Source organism: Lotus japonicus, chromosome 1 (genome assembly GCF_012489685.1).
Source record: "Lotus japonicus ecotype B-129 chromosome 1, LjGifu_v1.2".
NCBI lineage: Eukaryota > Viridiplantae > Streptophyta > Magnoliopsida > Fabales > Fabaceae > Lotus > Lotus japonicus.
In genome coordinates this window covers 104,550,193-104,569,737 of record NC_080041.1, presented here as the reverse complement: position 1 = coordinate 104,569,737, position 19,545 = coordinate 104,550,193, and the positions used below count along the sequence as shown (strand labels likewise).

The following is a 19,545-nucleotide window of genomic DNA, read 5'->3' as shown; positions in this document are numbered from 1 at the left end:
CAGAAACAAGTCAAACAACAATAAATGATCAATAAGGGAAGTTTCCAGCAACGTGTATCCTCCTCTTTCCCCTGTTGGTCGCAAAAACAGAGATATATGCACCTTGCTTGATATTGTTGAAGTCTCATCACTCTGAACTCTGAAGCAATATGAGTCAAGTTTATCATGTCATGCACGAGTCTCATAATTCCTCTCCAGGTAAGTTCTCATTCTAACTAGATTTCTTTTTAAATAGATTTTAATTAACCTATGCCTAAACAAATATAATGATTATATGATGTTAATTTTAATTGTGAAATTGAACATGAACTTTTATGTGAAACTTTAATTGATATAATCTAGCATGATATGTATGTATGATTGATGATGTTAATTATGAGCAACCAATAGATTCAGGGTATCCTGGACCGTATCCTCCACCACCCCAATTACAAGTCCCAGGCCCAGCACCACCGGGTTATGGCGGTTACCCACATGGACATGGTGGTTATCAAGGTTACTTCCATGGAAGATTCTCTCCACCATCTGCAGCTCCACCTCCTCTTAAGCCTTACAATTACAACAACTATGGTAGTATTGGTTGCTCATCTCTCATTAGAGGCTGGTAATTTTCTTTGACTGTTCTCAATGGCATGCTACACATGTTGATGTTGTTATGATTGATCACTAATGTTTTATTCCAGTCCTATTTTTATCTCTACTTAGGGTAAGAAAGAAATAAAAGAAAGAGTATGTTTTTAGTCCCTCAGATTCACCAAAACATAAGTTCTCATAATATATAGCTGAAATTAATAAAATTAGAAAACTGGAAAGTTGATGACGAAATATAGAGAGGAGTACTAACAACACTCACTTTTAGACTCTCTTGAATCCAGATTAAACTCTAATATATGGGAATGTCTAGTTATTGAATTCTAAAATATTATGATCTTTTCTGGACACAATATGTTGGGAGTTTCTCTTAGAATTAGAATTAAGTTTCATTCACACCTTTTCTTATATTCTTTCATGAACACGTGTAGTTTGGCTGCCCTCTGTTGCTGCTGCGTTTTGGACGAATGTTGCTTCTAGAGATAGCTGGATGTGTGGTTTGCATCTTGCGGTGAATATTCAGTTTCCTCAGAAATGAAAAAAGAAATCAGAAGAACGTTAAACTAATCATATTGAGTGTGTTAAGAAGTAATTTAAAAAGAGTGTATCTATAGCAATTCTCTTAATAATTGTAATGGTCAATATTGCCTTTTAACACTATATATGTTCTTCTTCCCTTTGTAATATTTATAAACTATATATATATATCAATGTTAATTTAGAAGGAAACATGTGACGGCTTAAAAAAACAACTTCAATTTGAACTGCTGCGACTCAATTGCTGTTCAACAAGTTTTACCACACAACGAACCAATGCTAGAAACCTAATTAGAAGGAAGCTACATATGCATCCTATTATCCTAAGTACAACATCACCAGTACTGACTTTAGCTGTTCTTAAAATTATATTATGAGAGCAAAAACATAAATCTGATATGGTAAAATATGGGTTCTAGATGTGTACGTACACACTATCAAATTTGTCATCTCAGAGATGATACTATTAATTTCATGGTTCCAATTTAATGTGGTTACAAGAGATGTTTGGTACACAACATATTTTAGTGTTCATCTCAAAGGATAACCATTGGTTTCATTCAAATTGACGGAAAAACAATGAGGGTCTATGCATCTAGGCATGTTTTGCATCATTCATGTTGAAAGATGAATACTAAAGGGTAACCCCACGATCACTTACAATTAAATAGGTATCCAGGAGAACCAATGACACCTCTATGGTGACTTGGCTACGTAGCTTCTCTATTTGTCCTCTTGAGATTCAATAGGAGTGTGTGCGTTTTTCTCTGATGATATGGGTAAAGAGGGAGATGTTGAGAGATTGTATTTTTCTTGGTAGCACTGATGTATTCTCACAACTGAAAGTCATGAGACTAATTCTATCGAGATTCTAAGATCACATTAAATTGATAACCCTCTCATAACAAATCATTCTCCATACATGTTGCTCATGGATCAAATTTTCGACTAAATGTGTAAGGAGCTCAGCTATCTATCATTTGTGTTTTGGACCTTTGTTGATAGCAGTGAGATTGTATTCACTATTCACTATTAGAGACCAAAATTGCTCGTTTTAAATATCAGAGATACACATGGCACAATCACAATAGTTGAAGAGACTAAAAATGCAACTAAGGAAAAAAAATCAATGGATATATACTTTGCATACCTTCATCCTCACAACCCAATTTTTGGGCCCATGAAATTTCTTCAATAGGGTTTGACAAAAAAAAGTATTGTCCAAAAAAGACAAATGCTTAGTTTTATTTCATTTCCTAAACTTCTGCTTGGTATTCTTAAATTTTATTCATAAAGTACTTAGTGGTTAGTACCAGTAAGCTTATAGAGACATGGACATAAACCAGAAACTAAACTCTAGTAGTACCACAGAAAATGTCATCAGAGATTATTTTCATTTACTTTGATGCACACGTCTTGTTGTGAATGATTCAAATGCAGTGAATGATTCCGTTTGTACAATACAAATACAATCTAATAAACTTTTACTATTTCCTGAATTGTATTTTCAATAAATAAAAAATCAGGACGATTTCCCTAAGTTTGATGTTAAGCAATGAGCAGCCACAGGTTACTAGAACATGAGAACCAACACCAATCAATAGTTGACCCCAACAACACCAAAACTTACATTGTTGTTCCCACGGTTCACAATTGTAAATCATTATTGGCCGTCCGATAAACCCCATATATAAGTTGAATTAATCACACACTCGTCATACCTAAATTGCTGATTACTTGATTGTGATTTTAATCACTGAATAATAATTAGCACATTTATTTTCATTATTTTCTTGTCCATTTTAACACAAACATTTTGGTGTCCACAAAGTATTCATTCAGCTGACAAGTATGAGATTAATTCTTTCAATAATTTGATATTACATTAAGTTATACATTTTACTCAATAAATTTTTATTCATACACACCATCAAGTGATCGAACTCATGATTAGACGCTTTAAAAATCAAATTATATGTCAACTGTCCTATAGAATTGTTGGTATTTTAACATAAACTTGCACATACCATTGAAATATGAAATAATATCCTTTAAGCAAGTGGTTGGGGGTTCGAATCCCAACTCTTGCGAATAGAAAAAACTCCTTGGCCAGCCCCCTACCGCTTAGTGCGCTGACCGTGGGGCGAGGGATTAGTCTCATGACTGTCGGCTGTGGGGATACCTTGGTTAAGACAAAAAAAAATATGAAATAATTAATAATTAAATAAGTTTAGGGATTTAAAGTGTGCACAATTTTTTTATACATACAAATATGCAATGGTTTTTTTATAGGCAAAATGTTAGTTTTAATAAATTAGTAAATTATTTTCTCCTCAGAGATCGAACCTGCACCCTTCACTCTTTATCTCACACAACCCTTATGTCAATTAACTCTTATCACTTGAGTTAAGCCATTTGTTATGTCAGGACACTGATGAGACTTTCGCCTCTCTTTATGCTCATGTAGTCTAGTGTTGTTTTGCTCTTCGGGGCCTAGCCCCTCCCTGTTAACAAAAAAAAGGATAGATAAATAGTTAGATTCCTTAAGCATTTAATCGAAAGTTCAATCCTTGACGTGGCGATAAACTACTGATTAGCATTGTGGATCTGTTCGCAGCAGAACACAACAGGAGTGCAGGACCACAATAAGTACCACGTAGTAGTCTTGAATTTTGTTGTTGCCTTTGTCAAACACTGACGAAGTAAATCAAAATCCAAAGAAAGATAGACTCTAATCTGAAGCCAAGTTACCTTGTTTCTTCTAAGAATCTCTATCCTTCAAGCTCCAGCAATTTTTTTTCTTCTTCTCATCAATGGTAACTTCACGGTTTGAAAATCTCAAGGTAATTTCATTCATCACCCCACCATTGATAGAGTCTGCTGTTCTCTTCTCTCTGATTAAAAAAACAATCTTTTCTTGCTGAATTATTCAAATGCTCATCTGGGTCTGGAAATATTTATCATATTTGACCGTGTATGAGAATTTTAGATCTTGATCTGGGTTAACTATTATGGGCTGCTTCAGAATTTTCATGCTTTGGGGTATCAGTGATTGAAGCAATATCTGTGAGTATAATCTTTTGATGGTTTGAGGCTGGAAATCTGGAATAGGAGTGTGAATCTGGATATTTGGTTGATTTGGGGTTTTGAGGAATTAGAGAACATGGATTGTATTGGGCATTCTTCTGAATCAGGGTCAGGAGTGTGTATTGTTCAATCAGTAGAAAATGGGGTTTTTGGTGGAGATGGGAGGTTCTGTAAGCAACCTTCTCCTCCAAGGGGTGGTGGGTCTAGGAATACTAGTCCAATGGGTCGCGCAGGGTCCCGGAACACCAGCCCTTCGCGGCAGAAGGTTGTTAAGACCAAGCCTCGGGGTTTGGATGAGGAAACACATGCCACATTTGGTAAGATAGTTCATGTTGATGTTCAGATGGAGGATAACATATGGGCGATGTTGCCTGAGGACTTGTTGCATGAGATCTTAGCTAGGGTTCCTCCGTTTTTGATTTTCCGGCTTCGGTCGGTATGTAAACGGTGGAATTCACTGCTTCAGGACAGTAGTTTTCTCAAGTTTCATTCCAGTGTTCCGTCGCACGGGCCTTGTCTTCTTACTTTCTGGAAGAACTCGCAGATCCCGCAATGTTCGGTCTTCAGCTTGCCCCTGAAGACTTGGTATAGGATACCTTTCGCATTTTTGCCGCAGTGGGCGTTCTGGTTGGTTGGCTCTTCTGGTGGCCTTGTTTGCTTTTCCGGGCATGACGGGCTAACTTTTAAAACCCTGGTTTGTAATCCCCTTACTCAAACTTGGAGGACATTGCCAAGCATGCATTTTAATCAGCAAAGGCAACTGATAATGGTTGTTGATCGGCTGAACCGGTCATTTAAAGTGATAGCCACTAATGATATATGTGGTGACAAATCATTGCCTACTGAAGTTTATGACTCGAAGGCAGATAGTTGGTCAGTTCATCAGATGATGCCAGCAGCTAATCTCTGCTCATCAAAGATGGCTTATTGTGACTCGAGATTGTACCTTGAAACCCTTTCACCACTTGGTTTGATGATGTATAGACTCGACACAGATCACTGGGAACATATTCCGGCAAAGTTCCCGCGATCTTTACTGGATGGATATTTGGTTGCCGGTACCCAGAAGCGTCTTTTTCTTGTTGGAAGGATTGGCCTGTACAGCACACTCCAGAGCATGAGAATTTGGGAATTGGACCATGCCAAATCTATGTGGGTGGAGATCAGTAGGATGCCCCCGAAGTATTTCCGCTCTTTGTTGAGATTATCAGCTGAGAGATTCGAATGCTTTGGGCAAGATAACTTAATCTGCTTCACGTCTTGGAACCAAGGGAAGGGCCTTCTATTTGATGTGGATAAGAAGATCTGGTCTTGGATCGGTGGGTGTGCTCTTCAGTCATACAACAATCAAGTCTGTTTCTACGAGCCAAGGTTCGATGCTTCTATATACTAAGCTAGAGGCTCATAGTCTTATGACATGATGTCGGATATCCATCAACTCTTACAAAACAAAGGCTTATCTGTGATTTTTATCTTGACATAATGACATGTTTTCTTTGCTATGAGATTCTCTCTAACCATTCTATTTGATGTTACTTCACAATGGGCTGATATTGTATATCTTACAAATTATTTCAAAGAGAATGCTTGATTGTCAATATCGGTTTAGCTCCATAGACAGATTTTGTGAATGGAATTGAAAGAGGCAAGAGGCAGTGGTGACAATGTTAGTGGGATCTGCCCCTGATGTAGACTTCTCATGAAAGGTTATGACCTTATACATAACTATTGGAATGCTTAAAAGGGGGTACTGGGATAATGGTGTTCAGGGTACGTTTTTAACTTTCAGAAGACATTTTCTTCCTTGAGCATTACCCCTTGAAAATGCACAGGGCTTTGTAATTGCACATTGTAAACTATTACTTCTTCAATGTCACTGGGTTATCGGTGTAATGTAACTGTTTTAAATCTTGTCTTTTAACCTTATGTAACTTTTCATGTAAATGGGTTCTCCCCCCATCTTGCTTTTTGTTTGGCCAAGATACTTCATTAAGAACATGATTTCCTTTGTAGCTTTGCGATCTTGATCAGATTATAGAAATTGATTTGACTTGGCTGTTATTTAAACTGTTTCACCAGTTTCTGATGCAAAGCAGAAACTGTTTGAATTTGAGAGAGGATATTCAAATGAATGCTAGAGTAGTTTTTCTTGCTCATATCCTTGTCTTCTGTTATATTTTCATATGAACGTTTCTCTCCCTCTCACCTGTATGCAGGCATCTAGTGTTCTAAGACAAATTCAGTCAAGAACAAAATATTGGAACAATGGCAAATTCAGTCAACAACAAAATATTGGAACTATGGAAATGTTAATGTGATATAGCTCACACTCCTTTTTTATTTGATTTCCTGAATTCTTATAGATTCTATCATCTCAGTGACTCTGTTCAAACAGACTCTAATGACATGTGTTTGTGGTGGTATATCATAGCTAGAATGACCAACTGGTTAGGGTGTTGATCTTTGCTTCTCCCTTTTTTTATAACTAGATTGATTTCAGCATGGGGTAGAATGAGCTGTGCAAAACGTTGGTCAAGCTCAAGTCTATAGGGAACATGAAATAATTTCTGATATGAAATAAGAACTCAAGCTTCTAAGAGCATAGGTTTTTGACGCTATCAACTCTAATCTCCATACTACAGTGACCCCTCCCAGAGGAAGAAAAATATAACCAAAACAACAAGAGTTTCTTATTTCTTTTTTTGTTCTCTTGGAGTTTTGTTACTTTTGTATATTTCTTTTTATTTATTGGTCTAGAGTAGTTCACATATTAGCACTGTTAGTTGAAATATTAGGTAGCCTAATTAATAGATGATATGGTTCTGATATAGGATATTGATGTGAAGCTGCAAATGCATCTACCTGCCTTATAAGGCCATCTTAGTGTAGTGTGTCATACTCGGTTATGGCTATGATTGGACATCCGTTCACACTCATTGATCGTTAGGACTCTCACGTTGCATTCAACTGGTCGCCAAATACACTTGTAGTGTTCTTCATGTGATTGAGCTGGCTTTGAACCAAAACATGATAGTTTATTTGCATGACTTGGTGATTGTCAGTTGCCACATATAATTGAAGGAGTAATTATTCATTCATACATATATTTTTCTATGTATGTGTTCTTGTTCAAACTATTGGATTACATTTTGTTATCAGTATCTAACGGTGCTTGGTTATGCGCATTCTAACAAGGACGTGTAGCTATATTTTCATATTCCCTTTCCTTTTTCTTTTGGCTTGTACAATATGAGAATGCACAATGAACCACTCTTTTAGGTGCATATATATGCTGTCAAAGCATATAGTACTAACAAAGTTCAATGATATCTTAGTTTTGACATTGTGAAGGAGGGTTGCTGGAGCAGATACTTCTATTTGAATGTATAGTTTTTGTTATAAATCTAAAGGGCCTGCTTGTTTTGACAATATTTTGTGTGGCAACAAATCCTTGAAATGAGAAAATAAAATGAAAACAAGGTAACATTATTGTAATTATTATTGAAATTAGGAAATGAAATAAAAAAAATTCCCCACATGAACCAGGCCCTGAAAATACGTGGAACAAGTTTCCTCATGATATGTCTCAATCATGAGGAATTACTCATCACACACCCAATTTTCCATGTGTCTATCAAATGCACCCTCAATATTTTAATCAACTATTACCATCTTCATCATATGAATGAGAGTTCAAAGTTTGTGGATTTAAACGTGAGGAAATATAAGAAGAATTTTCACTTGGAAAGACGTGAAGAGCCTACTTTTGAGCATCACAACATCACTATTGTCAAACATGCACAGAGGAAAACATGAGGGAAATGAACCAAAAGACTTAAGAATATAAAACAACCACTAAACTCGTTCCTCTTAGCAGACAACAAGGCATGTTCAGCCCCCCATTTTGGACAACGTCAAGATCTTCAAGCATTAAAAGCTTATCATTTAAGTAGCTATAACAACGCAGAAATTTTAAATAAGTAATCCGCCATCAACTCTCATATAAGCTTAACAGCGAAAATCCACAGACATGTACAAATAAATTGTTGCACATAAAACTAATAACAAATACAAAATGGCTCTTCATATTATCAAATTTTCTCATGTTCGTCATGATTTTGGTAATATAGCTACTCAAATTTTTTACACCAGAATAGCTCATATATTTTGAAGGATCAAGTGAAGTCTCAAGTCAAATTCAGTGCTTAACAGTCCATTAAGGTCACACAAATAGCAGAATAAAATTGCCAATCAGCAAGCAACCATAGAACACCTAAAATTGGGACTTGAAGACTATTTTCCTTCTCAGAAAATTTTGAAATCTTCTTTGAGCAATCTATCACTTTCTTTTTGCCCCAAAAACATACATTTGAACCCTAAAGCATATAACTTCAAATTTTCCCCAAAGATCATAGGCCTCACAACCAATGATTGACACCAATTCATACTTGCAGCAACTAATTTTAAGCTAAATTAGCAATAAAAGATCAACAGACGTACCCGGCCTCCTCGAATCAATTTTGAAGGGTCCATAATGTATTACAAATGAATTAGCCTGTATAGTATAATATACACACAATTATTTTTTCTTCTACCTAAAAAGTGGCAGCTTGTAGACATCTATAATCAACTACCTAAGCCATATCAGCAGAAGATGCCTTTCCCTTCCTTTTTCTTCTTGTGGCCACCCTCAATATCATCTTCAAGGCCCATCCCTACACAAAAATGAAGACAAGTTCCACAATTTAGTGCATATTCAAAATTTTTTTCCATAAATTTACAGCTCTCTCAGTGAATTTTCAAGGATCCCCTCTCTCATATCTTTCTTGCTTAGGGAACTAGTGGATCATTCATTCCCTTTAACAACATCAGCAAGACAGAATGCTAAACCACAAATTACTAAGTTAGACAAGTATGGTCCTCTCATTGAAACAAATAATGGAAGTCTAAGAAAGTGTAAAGAGTATAAAAACGAAGAGCACTCTCTGGTTTCGCATCCATTTACCAAGTTTTATTAAACTTCCAATCATTTCATCTCATGAAGTTAGAGAGAATAAAAAAGCAGTGCGTTTTAGCCTTATTTCTTTACCATGCAATGCTCCCACCTATGTAAATTATTTGCTACCTGTAAAATGACATATGGATTTCATCTGATACCGGAAGAGAGAATTTAAAGAATCTGTCAATGTTTAAAAATTTCAAGACAAATTATGTTACAGGGTTGTGGATTGTGAAATGATACATTCATGTAAAGTGGCACCAGTCTTGCATTCTTAAACTTAAAAGGAGCAGAGAAAATTGACCTAGAATTGAGGGGAAGGGAAAAACAATAACTCAGAGTAGGAATGTTGATATTTCAACCATTTTCTATTTTTCTTCTCATTCTGGAAAAAATATAATGGGCTCCTGATTTGAATTTTATATCACCTTATTCAGTGAGCTTGATAGATATATCATGTCTCGCTCAGCACACATCAAATTCTTAGCTAATGTGTATAAATTGGGAAGGTCCATGATTAGTATATATGGACGGACGCTACCCTGAATTCTGAAAGCCCTCTCCATTGAAATCTGCAGCTCTTTAGCTGCTACTGTAAAAATCCGTAGTTGCGGCCTTGTCCACATGGATTGTAATCCTTTCATCTATTGGAGGCTGACACAAGCATGGAGTGTCTATGAACTTTGGGATCTCATCCCTTGGCATCAGCAAACAAAACAAAGGCTGGTAACATGTGGAACACCAAAGGCCCACATAATTAAAATTAAAGGAAATTGGCAGTGGCAGATCATATGCCATTGTTTACATCTCAATAATCTTGGTCACTTTTTACACACAAATTTAATCTATATTCTATCTCAAGACCATTTATCTTTTAAAAGACATAAATAAACTATTACAACAGTTACCTGTAAGGATCTCAACTGTGTATAACAAGTGCTCCATTCACAGGAGGACTACTAACCCACTGATTCTAATGAAGAACTTGAAGCCCACCCATCTGATCCTGCAGAAGTACTGTCAAGAAGTAACCATCAGTATGCTTTGTAGTGCCCATAGTTAATTCAGGTTCAGGGCATGGTGGATAGTATTACCCTATAATAAAAACAGACTTAGCGCAGTGTGCTTTGTAGCAAAAGTTATTTGCTACTTGTAAAATGACATACAGATTTCATCTTATCCCAGAAGAGAAAAATTAAAGAGTCTGCCAATGTTTAAAAAAGTCAAGACAGATTATATTACTGGTCTGTGGAATGATGCATTTGTAAGATCAAGTTTTGATCTAGTAGTACAACTCTATGTTTTGATGATTACAAGTTAACCTTTTGATATGAACAATTGTGGTACTTTAACGTGTTTTTCTGAGTGTGCTATTTACAGGCTCTGACCTCAACTCAATCTCACACAAATCAGAAGCACTGTGCATAAAGGGTAACCCAAGCAACGCTTTCGCATTCACCATGTTCAGTATGAACAGTGGAAAAGCTTCAGAAGTTCTGAAGCTATACAAACTCTGATGTGGACTCAGTCGCTAGAAGCTCTGAAGATCCAGAAGTTCTGATAACCAAGAAACACTGAAGGTTCAGATGTTCTGATGGTGTAGAAGACTCTGAAGATCCAGAAGCTGAATAGTGGAAACTCTGAAGTCCAGAAGCAAGAAACTCTGAAGGCCATGTTCTTCCCTCTGAGTTCAGAATCAGAAGATACAATGGTCAGAGGATCTGTGCTTTCCCTCTGACTCTGATCAACCGGCTTCACAAGTTCCAATATGAAGTATTCCCCTGATCAGAAGTCTCCTAGGTTAAAAGGTCAAGTCGCTATCCAAGTACAAAAGCAAGTGTACCTTCCTGACGACCTACCTAACGTTCTCAGCCACAGCAGAAGCTGGATTTTCCAGAACTGCCCTCCAACGGTAGCATTTCCCATGCAACGCTCAACCCTAATCCTTGGAGTATATATAGAGGCTGAAGATTGAAAGAAGCGGCTAGAAGAAACTACGTAGAAGCAATACACACGCGCAAGATATTCAAAATATTCTAAGCTTTCTTTCATCTGAAATTCATTGTGTTTACTATTAGCTTTTTAGAAGCAAATCTCTTGTAAACATTTCCTTGATAAACAGTTTGTTTAGTTCCTTTAGGAGATCAAGTTTGATCGGATCCTAGAGAAGACTAAGAGAGTGAATCTTAGTGGTGATTCCTTTAGGAGATCAAGGTTGATCGGATCCTAGAGAAGACTAAGAGAGTGAATCTTAGTGTGAGCTAAGTCAGTGTAATTGTTAGTCACTTGTAGGTTTCAAGTGCAGTTGTAACTCTTACCTGATTAGTGGATTGCCTTCATTCTAAGAAGGAAGAAATCACCTTAACGGGTGGACTGGATTAGCTTGAGGGATTTATCAAGTGAACCAGGATAAAATACTTGTGTGCTTTTCTATCTCTTATCTTTAGCACTTAAGTTCTCGAAAGATTTGTCAAAATCTTTACGGTGGAAGTTTTGTTCTGAAAACGTTATTCAAACCCCCCCTTTCTACCGTTTTTCATACCTTCAATTGGTATCAGAGCGCAAGTTCTGATTACCACACCTAACAGTGTTCAGTGATCCGGGCCGGTGTGAAAAACAATGGCTGCCACCACCAGTGAAACTCAAAGAGATGGTTACAATGCAAAGCCTCCTATGTTCGACGGTCAAAGGTTCGAATATTGGAAAGATAGACTGGAAAGTTTCTTTCTGGGTTTCGATGCAGATCTCTGGGATATTATTGTGGATGGCTATGAGCGTCCAGTTGATGCAGATGGCAAGAAGATCCCAAGGTCAGAGATGACTGCAGATCAAAAGAAGCTGTACTCACAACATCACAAAGCAAGAGCAATTCTTCTAAGTGCTATTTCCTATGAGGAGTACCAGAAGATTACAGATCGTGAGTTTGCTAAAGGCATTTTTGATTCTCTGAAGATGTCTCATGAAGGAAACAAGAAAGTCAAAGAATCAAAGGCATTGTCTTTGATCCAAAAGTATGAATCCTTCATCATGGAGCCAAATGAGTCCATTGAAGAAATGTTCTCCAGATTTCAATTGCTTGTAGCTGGCATACGACCTCTCAACAAGAGCTACACAACAAAAGATCATGTCATAAGGGTCATCAGGTGTCTTCCTGAAAGTTGGATGCCTTTGGTGACTTCAATAGAGCTCACGAGAGACGTTGAGAATATGAGTTTAGAAGAACTCATCAGCATTTTGAAATGCCATGAGCTGAAGCGCTCAGAGATGCAAGATCTGAGGAAAAAGTCCATAGCCTTGAAATCCAAATCTGAAAAGGCTAAGGTTGAGAAGTCAAAGGCTCTTCAAGCTGAAGAAGAAGAATCTGAAGAAGCATCAGAAGACTCTGATGAAGATGAGCTGACTCTGATCTCCAAGAGACTCAACCGCATCTGGAAGCACAGGCAGAGCAAGTTCAAAGGCTCTGGAAAGGCAAAAGGAAAGTATGAGTCCTCAGGCCAGAAGAAGTCTTCAATCAAGGAAGTCACATGTTTTGAGTGCAAAGAATCTGGGCACTACAAAAGTGATTGTCCAAAGTTGAAGAAAGACAAGAAGCCAAAGAAGCACTTCAAGACCAAGAAGAGTCTGATGGTGACATTCGATGAATCAGAGTCAGAGGATGTTGACTCTGATGGTGAAGTCCAAGGACTCATGGCCATTGTCAAAGACAAAGGATCAGAGTCAAAGGAAGCTGTTGACTCTGACTCAGAATCAGAAGGAGATCCTGACTCAGACGATGAAAATGAGGTATTTGCTTCTTTCTCTACCTCTGAACTGAAACATGCTTTGTCTGATATCATGGATAAGTATAACTCTTTATTGTCTAAGCATAAAAAGTTGAAAAAGAACTTATCTGCTGTCTCCAAGACTCCTTCTGAACATGAGAAAATTATTTCAGATTTGAAAAATGAAAATCATGCTTTGGTAAATTCTAACTCTGTGCTTAAGAACCAAATTGCTAAGTTAGAAGAAATTGTTGCCTGTGATGCCTCTGATTGTAGAAATGAATCTAAGTATGAAAAGTCTTTTCAAAGATTCCTAGCTAAAAGCGTGGATAGAAGTTTAATTGCTTCAATGATCTATGGCGTAAGCAGAAATGGAATGCATGGCATTGGCTATTCTAAACCAATTAGAAATGAGCCTTCTGTGTCTAAAGCTAAATCCTTGTATGAATGCTTTGTTCCCTCTGGTACCATATTGCCTGATCCTGTACCTGCTAAAGTTGCTAAACATCCTCTTAAAAAGGGATCTTTCTCTATGACTAAATATCATGCAAACATTCCTTTAAAATATTATGTTGAGACACCCAAGGTGATCAGAACCTCTGGGGTAACTAACAAAAGAGGACCCAGAAAGTGGGTACCTAAGGACAAAATTATCTATGTTGCAGATATCCTTGATAGCTCCACTGAAACACCAATCATGGTATCTGGACAGTGGATGCTCGCGTCACATGACGGGAGAAAAGCGTATGTTCCGAGAGCTGAAACTTAAGCCTGGAGGCGAAGTTGGCTTCGGAGGAAATGAAAAGGGTAAAATTATTGGTCCTGGTACTATTTGTGTAGATAGTAGTCCATGCATTGATAATGTTTTATTGGTAGACGGCTTAACACATAACTTATTGTCTATAAGTCAATTAGCTGACAAGGGTTATGATGTTATATTCAATCAAAAGTCCTGCCGGGCTGTAAGTCAGATCGATGGCTCTGTTCTGTTTAACAGCAAGAGGAAGAACAACATTTATAAGATCAGATTATCTGAGTTGGAGGCTCAGAATGTGAAGTGCCTTCTGTCTGTTAATGAAGAGCAGTGGGTATGGAATAGACGGTTAGGGCATGCCAGTATGAGAAAGATTTCTCAGCTGAGCAAGCTAAACCTTGTCAGGGGCTTACCCAATCTGAAGTTCGCTTCAGACGCTCTTTGTGAAGCATGTCAGAAAGACAAATTCACAAAAGTCCCTTTCAAGGCAAAGAATGTTGTCTCAACCTCAAGGCCGTTGGAACTTCTGCATATCGACCTTTTTGGACCAGTGAAAACTGAGTCTATAGGTGGCAAGAGATATGGGATGGTTATCGTTGATGACTATAGCCGCTGGACATGGGTAAAGTTTCTAACCCGCAAGGATGAGTCTCATGCTGTGTTCTCTACCTTCATTGCTCAAGTGCAAAACGAGAAGGCTTGTAGGATTGTGCGTGTCAGAAGTGACCATGGTGGAGAGTTTGAGAATGACAAGTTTGAGAGTCTGTTTGATTCCTATGGAATTGCACATGATTTCTCTTGTCCCAGAACTCCTCAACAAAATGGTGTTGTTGAGAGGAAGAACAGAACTCTTCAGGAGATGGCTAGAACCATGCTCCAAGAAACTGGCATGGCTAAGCACTTTTGGGCAGAGGCAGTAAATACAACATGTTACATTCAGAACAGAATCTCTGTGAGACCAATTCTGAATAAGACTCCTTATGAATTGTGGAAGAACATAAAACCCAACATTTCTTATTTTCATCCTTTTGGCTGTGTTTGTTATGTTCTCAATACTAAGGATAGATTGCATAAATTTGATGCTAAGTCTTCTAAATGTCTATTACTTGGTTATTCTGATAGATCTAAAGGTTTTAGATTTTATAATACTGATGCTAAGACTATTGAAGAATCTATTCATGTTAGATTTGATGATAAGCTTGACTCTGACCAGTCAAAGCTAGTTGAAAAGTTTGCAGATTTAAGCATTAATGTTTCTGACAAAGGCAAAGCTCTAGAGGAAGTTGAGCCAGAGGAAGATGAACCAGAGGAAGATGAACCAGAGGAAGAAGCTGGTCCCTCTAACTCACAAACTCTGAAGAAGAGCAGAATCACTGCAGCTCACCCTAAGGAATTGATTCTGGGCAACAAAGATGAACCAGTCAGAACCAGATCTGCCTTCAGACCCTCTGAAGAGACCTTGCTGAGTCTGAAAGGATTGGTGTCCTTAATTGAACCCAAGTCCATAGATGAAGCTCTTCAGGACAAGGATTGGATTCTGGCCATGGAAGAAGAATTGAATCAATTTTCCAAGAACGATGTTTGGAGCTTAGTGAAGAAGCCTGAGAATGTTCATGTTATTGGAACGAAATGGGTATTCAGAAACAAGCTAAATGAGAAAGGAGAAGTAGTCAGAAACAAGGCAAGGCTAGTTGCTCAAGGCTACAGCCAGCAGGAAGGAATAGACTACACTGAAACATTTGCTCCAGTAGCAAGACTGGAGGCAATCAGACTGTTGATCTCCTTCTCAGTAAATCACAACATTGTTCTACATCAGATGGACGTAAAGAGTGCCTTCCTAAATGGTTATATCTCAGAGGAAGTCTATGTTCATCAACCCCCAGGTTTTGAAGATGAAAAGAAACCAGACCATGTGTTCAAATTGAAGAAATCACTCTACGGTCTGAAGCAAGCTCCCAGAGCATGGTATGAGAGACTTAGCTCATTCCTTCTGGAGAATGAGTTTGTAAGGGGTAAAGTAGATACAACTCTTTTTTGCAAGACTTATAAAGATGATATCTTAATTGTGCAAATTTATGTTGATGATATTATATTTGGTTCTGCTAATCAATCTCTATGCAAAGAATTTTCTGAGATGATGCAGGCTGAATTTGAGATGAGTATGATGGGAGAATTAAAGTACTTTCTGGGAATACAAGTTGATCAAACACCAGAAGGAACATATATCCATCAGAGCAAGTACACTAAAGAACTTCTGAAGAAGTTCAATATGCTGGAATCTACAGTGGCCAAGACTCCAATGCATCCTACATGCATTTTGGAGAAAGAAGATAAAAGTGGTAAAGTATGTCAGAAGCTCTATCGTGGAATGATAGGTTCACTTCTATACTTAACTGCATCTAGGCCAGACATATTATTTAGTGTTCACTTATGTGCTCGTTTCCAATCAGATCCAAGGGAAATCCACTTAACTGCTGTTAAGAGCATCCTAAGGTATCTGAAAGGCACCACTAACCTTGGCTTGATGTATAAGAAAACATCAGAGTATAAGCTTTCAGGTTATTGTGATGCTGATTATGCTGGAGATAGAACAGAGAGAAAAAGTACTTCTGGAAATTGTCAATTTCTGGGAAGCAATCTAGTCTCATGGGCAAGCAAGAGGCAATCAACCATTGCACTATCAACTGCAGAGGCAGAATATATCTCAGCAGCAATATGCAGCACTCAGATGCTCTGGATGAAACATCAGCTGGAGGATTATCAGATCCTTGAGAGCAATATCCCAATTTATTGTGATAACACTGCTGCAATCTCGTTGAGCAAGAATCCTATCTTGCATTCAAGGGCAAAGCACATTGAGGTAAAGTATCACTTCATTAGAGATTATGTGCAGAAGGGCGTACTTCTTCTGAAGTTTGTTGATACTGACCATCAATGGGCAGATATCTTTACAAAGCCCTTAGCTGAAGATAGATTTAATTTTATTCTGAAAAATCTAAACATGGACTTTTGTCCAGAGTGAAGATGGATCAGAACCTCTGACTATGATACTTCTTGATCAGAAGATGTCTAGTCCAGAAGGTAACTCAATCAGAGTGTGTGTGCCCACTGGTACTGACTCTGAAGCTGAGACAACAACACGTGTGTCAGAATTTCTGGTGCATAATTCCTTGTGCCCGTGTGACAGTCTGTTATGATTGCGTGTAGATATGCTTATCTCCTGTGTGTGATTGTGTATTTTACTATCTATCTTTAATTTTCAACCGTTGATCTTAAATTGCTTTTTGAATCAACAACGGTTATTTGATAAAACCCACTATACACACACGTTCTCGTTCACTTCCGGTTTTCACTCTCGCACTCTCTGCTTTTCAAAACCGCCTCTTTCTTGATTTCTCTCTCGATTTCTCTTCATCCTTCAAACTTCATCCTCTACCTTAAACCTTCAACCTCCTCAAAATGGTGAGACAAACCAGAAGATCTACTGCAGATGCACCTCAGTTCCCTCACATGGAAGTTGGTTTGGCAACGGGTCAAAGGGGCTCTGAGAACCCGGCACAAGAACAAGTTCAAGTTCAAGAGCAGATTGTTCCAATTGCAGAACGGGGCTGTGCCGTTCACTGCGTATTTGCTCCTGAGGAACTCCAAGTCCTAGCAGAATGGAGATTCGACCTCGACAACCTGGCTGCAAATGGGTTTGATCTTCGTCCTGAAGTCCAAGCTCAAGGTTGGGGAAACTACTTCAATCGACTTCGAGGACCGGTGTATGAGAAGTTGGTCAAGGAATTCTGGAAGCACGCCGACTGCGATGATACTCAAGTGGTATCTCATATTCTTGGCAGAAAGATCGTCATCACTGAGAAGTCATTCGTGAATCTGCTAGGAGCAGAAACTGCTTATGGGTATCGGTTCCAACTGACGGAATCCAAGCTGAAACCCAGCACCAAAGACAAAGTCAACAAGGCCCTGTACACCACCTTCAAACCGGGCAAGACAAGTTACAAGGTGATGGACCTTCACCCCAAACTCAGGATCTGGCACAAGATCCTGCTCAACTGCATCAATCAGAGACCGAAGGGCAGTTCTCCAGACTACATCAACTTCAACCAGAAGGCGATGTTGTTCTTCATCCAAGATCAGGAGAAGATCTGCCTTCCCTATTTCCTGTTCTCCTACTTGAAGGAATGCATCAGGAAGTCTCGCACCACCGCCTCCATCAAGTCTGCAATCAAATATATCCCTTTTGGGAGGCTGCTCTCAGACTTTCTCATTGAAAGCAACTTGGTGCAAGATTTGATCGATGCTGGTTGCACAGAGGATTTGAGCACAATTGTCAGTGATGTCTTCACTGCAAACTCCTTGAAGAAGATGGGCTTAATCCAGAAGAAGATTGCTCCTGCTCGTGAAGACACATCCTCTGACATCAGAAGCAGAAGGATGCCTCTGAATGACTACCCTCTGTGGACACAAGCAGACCATCCTGAAGCCATCAGATGCTATGTTGAAGACCTCAGGGCTCAAGGTTTCGAAATTGACCTTGATGATTTCGTCAGCAGACTACCACCAGCTCCAGAGTTTCCTTCTCCTCCCAAGAGGAAAGCTCAGAGGAAGATGGTTCTGGACGAATCTTCTGAGGAATCTGATGTCCCTCTGGTCAAGAAGACGAAGAGAAAGCCTGATGATGGTGATGACAGTGATAGTGAGGATGGTCCTCCAAAGAAGAAGCAGAAGAAGAAAGTCAGAATCGTGGTGAAGCCTACTCGGGTGGAACCAGCTGCTGCAGTGGTCAGAAGGACTGAACCTCCTGCCAGAGTGACTCGATCATCAGCACATTCAAGTAAGCCTGCACTTGCTTCTGATGATGATTTGAATTTATTTGATGCACTTCCTATTTCTGCCCTGCTCCAACACTCCTCAAATCCCCTCACTCCTATTCCTGAATCCCAGCCAGCCGCACAAACCACCTCTCCACCACATTCCCCAAGATCTTCTTTCTTTCAACCTTCTCCTACTGAAGCACCACTCTGGAATTTGCTTCAGAACCCAACCTCTAGGTCAGAAGATCCAACCTCTCTCCTTACCATTCCATACGACCCATTATCTTTTGAACCTATCGTCCAAGACCAACCTGAGCCCAACCAAACAGAACCACAACCCAGAACGTCTGATCACTCTGCTCCCAGAGCATCAGCACGTCCTGCTGCCAGAACCACGGATACAGACTCATCAACAGCCTTTACACCTGTATCCTTCCCAATTAATACTGTTGACTCTTCTCCCTCCAATAACTCTGAATCAATTAGAAAATTCATGGAGGTTAGAAAAGAAAAGGTATCTGCCTTGGAAGAATATTACCTTACCTGTCCAAGCCCTAGGAGATATCCTGGCCCTAGACCTGAACGTCTAGTTGACCCAGATGAACCTATCTTGGCTAATCCTATCCAAGAGGCAGACCCCTTAGTTCAACAAGCTCACCCTGTCCCTGACCAACATGAGCCTATTCAACCAGACCCTGAACCCGAACAATCAGTGTCTAACCAATCCTCGGTTAGATCACCTCACCCTCTGGTTGAAACTTCAGACCCTCACCTTGGAACCTCTGAACCCAATGCTCCCATGATTAACATTGGTTCTCCACAAGGTGCCTCTGAAGCCCATAGCAGCAATCACCTAGCCTCTCCTGAACCCAACCTCTCCATCATTCCCTATACTCACCTTCAACCCACATCTCTCTCTGAGTGCATCAATATCTTCTATCATGAAGCCTCTTTGAGGCTCCGCAATGTGCACGGTCAGACTGATCTTAGTGAGAATGC

The 19,545-nt window shown here is 39.0% G+C and overlaps 2 protein-coding genes and 1 long non-coding RNA gene across 3 annotated transcripts; 2 read left to right on the top strand and 1 right to left on the bottom strand.

Annotated features, from left to right (window-relative positions):
• LOC130728692 (uncharacterized) lies at nt 1-1,320 on the top strand. Its single transcript, XM_057580239.1, has 3 exons — nt 1-198; nt 391-604; nt 1,023-1,320. The coding sequence occupies exons 1-3, from the start codon at nt 166-168 to the stop codon at nt 1,127-1,129; spliced, it is 354 nt and encodes a 117-aa protein (XP_057436222.1). The 5' UTR covers nt 1-165; the 3' UTR covers nt 1,130-1,320.
• Nucleotides 1,321-3,752: 2,432 nt separating this feature from the next.
• On the top strand, nt 3,753-6,276 carry LOC130728689 (F-box/kelch-repeat protein At5g15710). Its single transcript, XM_057580232.1, has one exon. The coding sequence runs from the start codon at nt 4,292-4,294 to the stop codon at nt 5,606-5,608; it is 1,317 nt and encodes a 438-aa protein (XP_057436215.1). The 5' UTR covers nt 3,753-4,291; the 3' UTR covers nt 5,609-6,276.
• Nucleotides 6,277-8,376: 2,100 nt separating this feature from the next.
• LOC130728693 (uncharacterized) lies at nt 8,377-10,430 on the bottom strand. The gene is made up of 3 exons (XR_009015741.1): nt 10,309-10,430; nt 10,123-10,231; nt 8,377-8,930 (listed from the first exon to the last, which is right to left on the bottom strand). It is a non-coding gene; the product is annotated as an uncharacterized LOC130728693 (long non-coding RNA).
• Nucleotides 10,431-19,545: the final 9,115 nt, after the last annotated feature.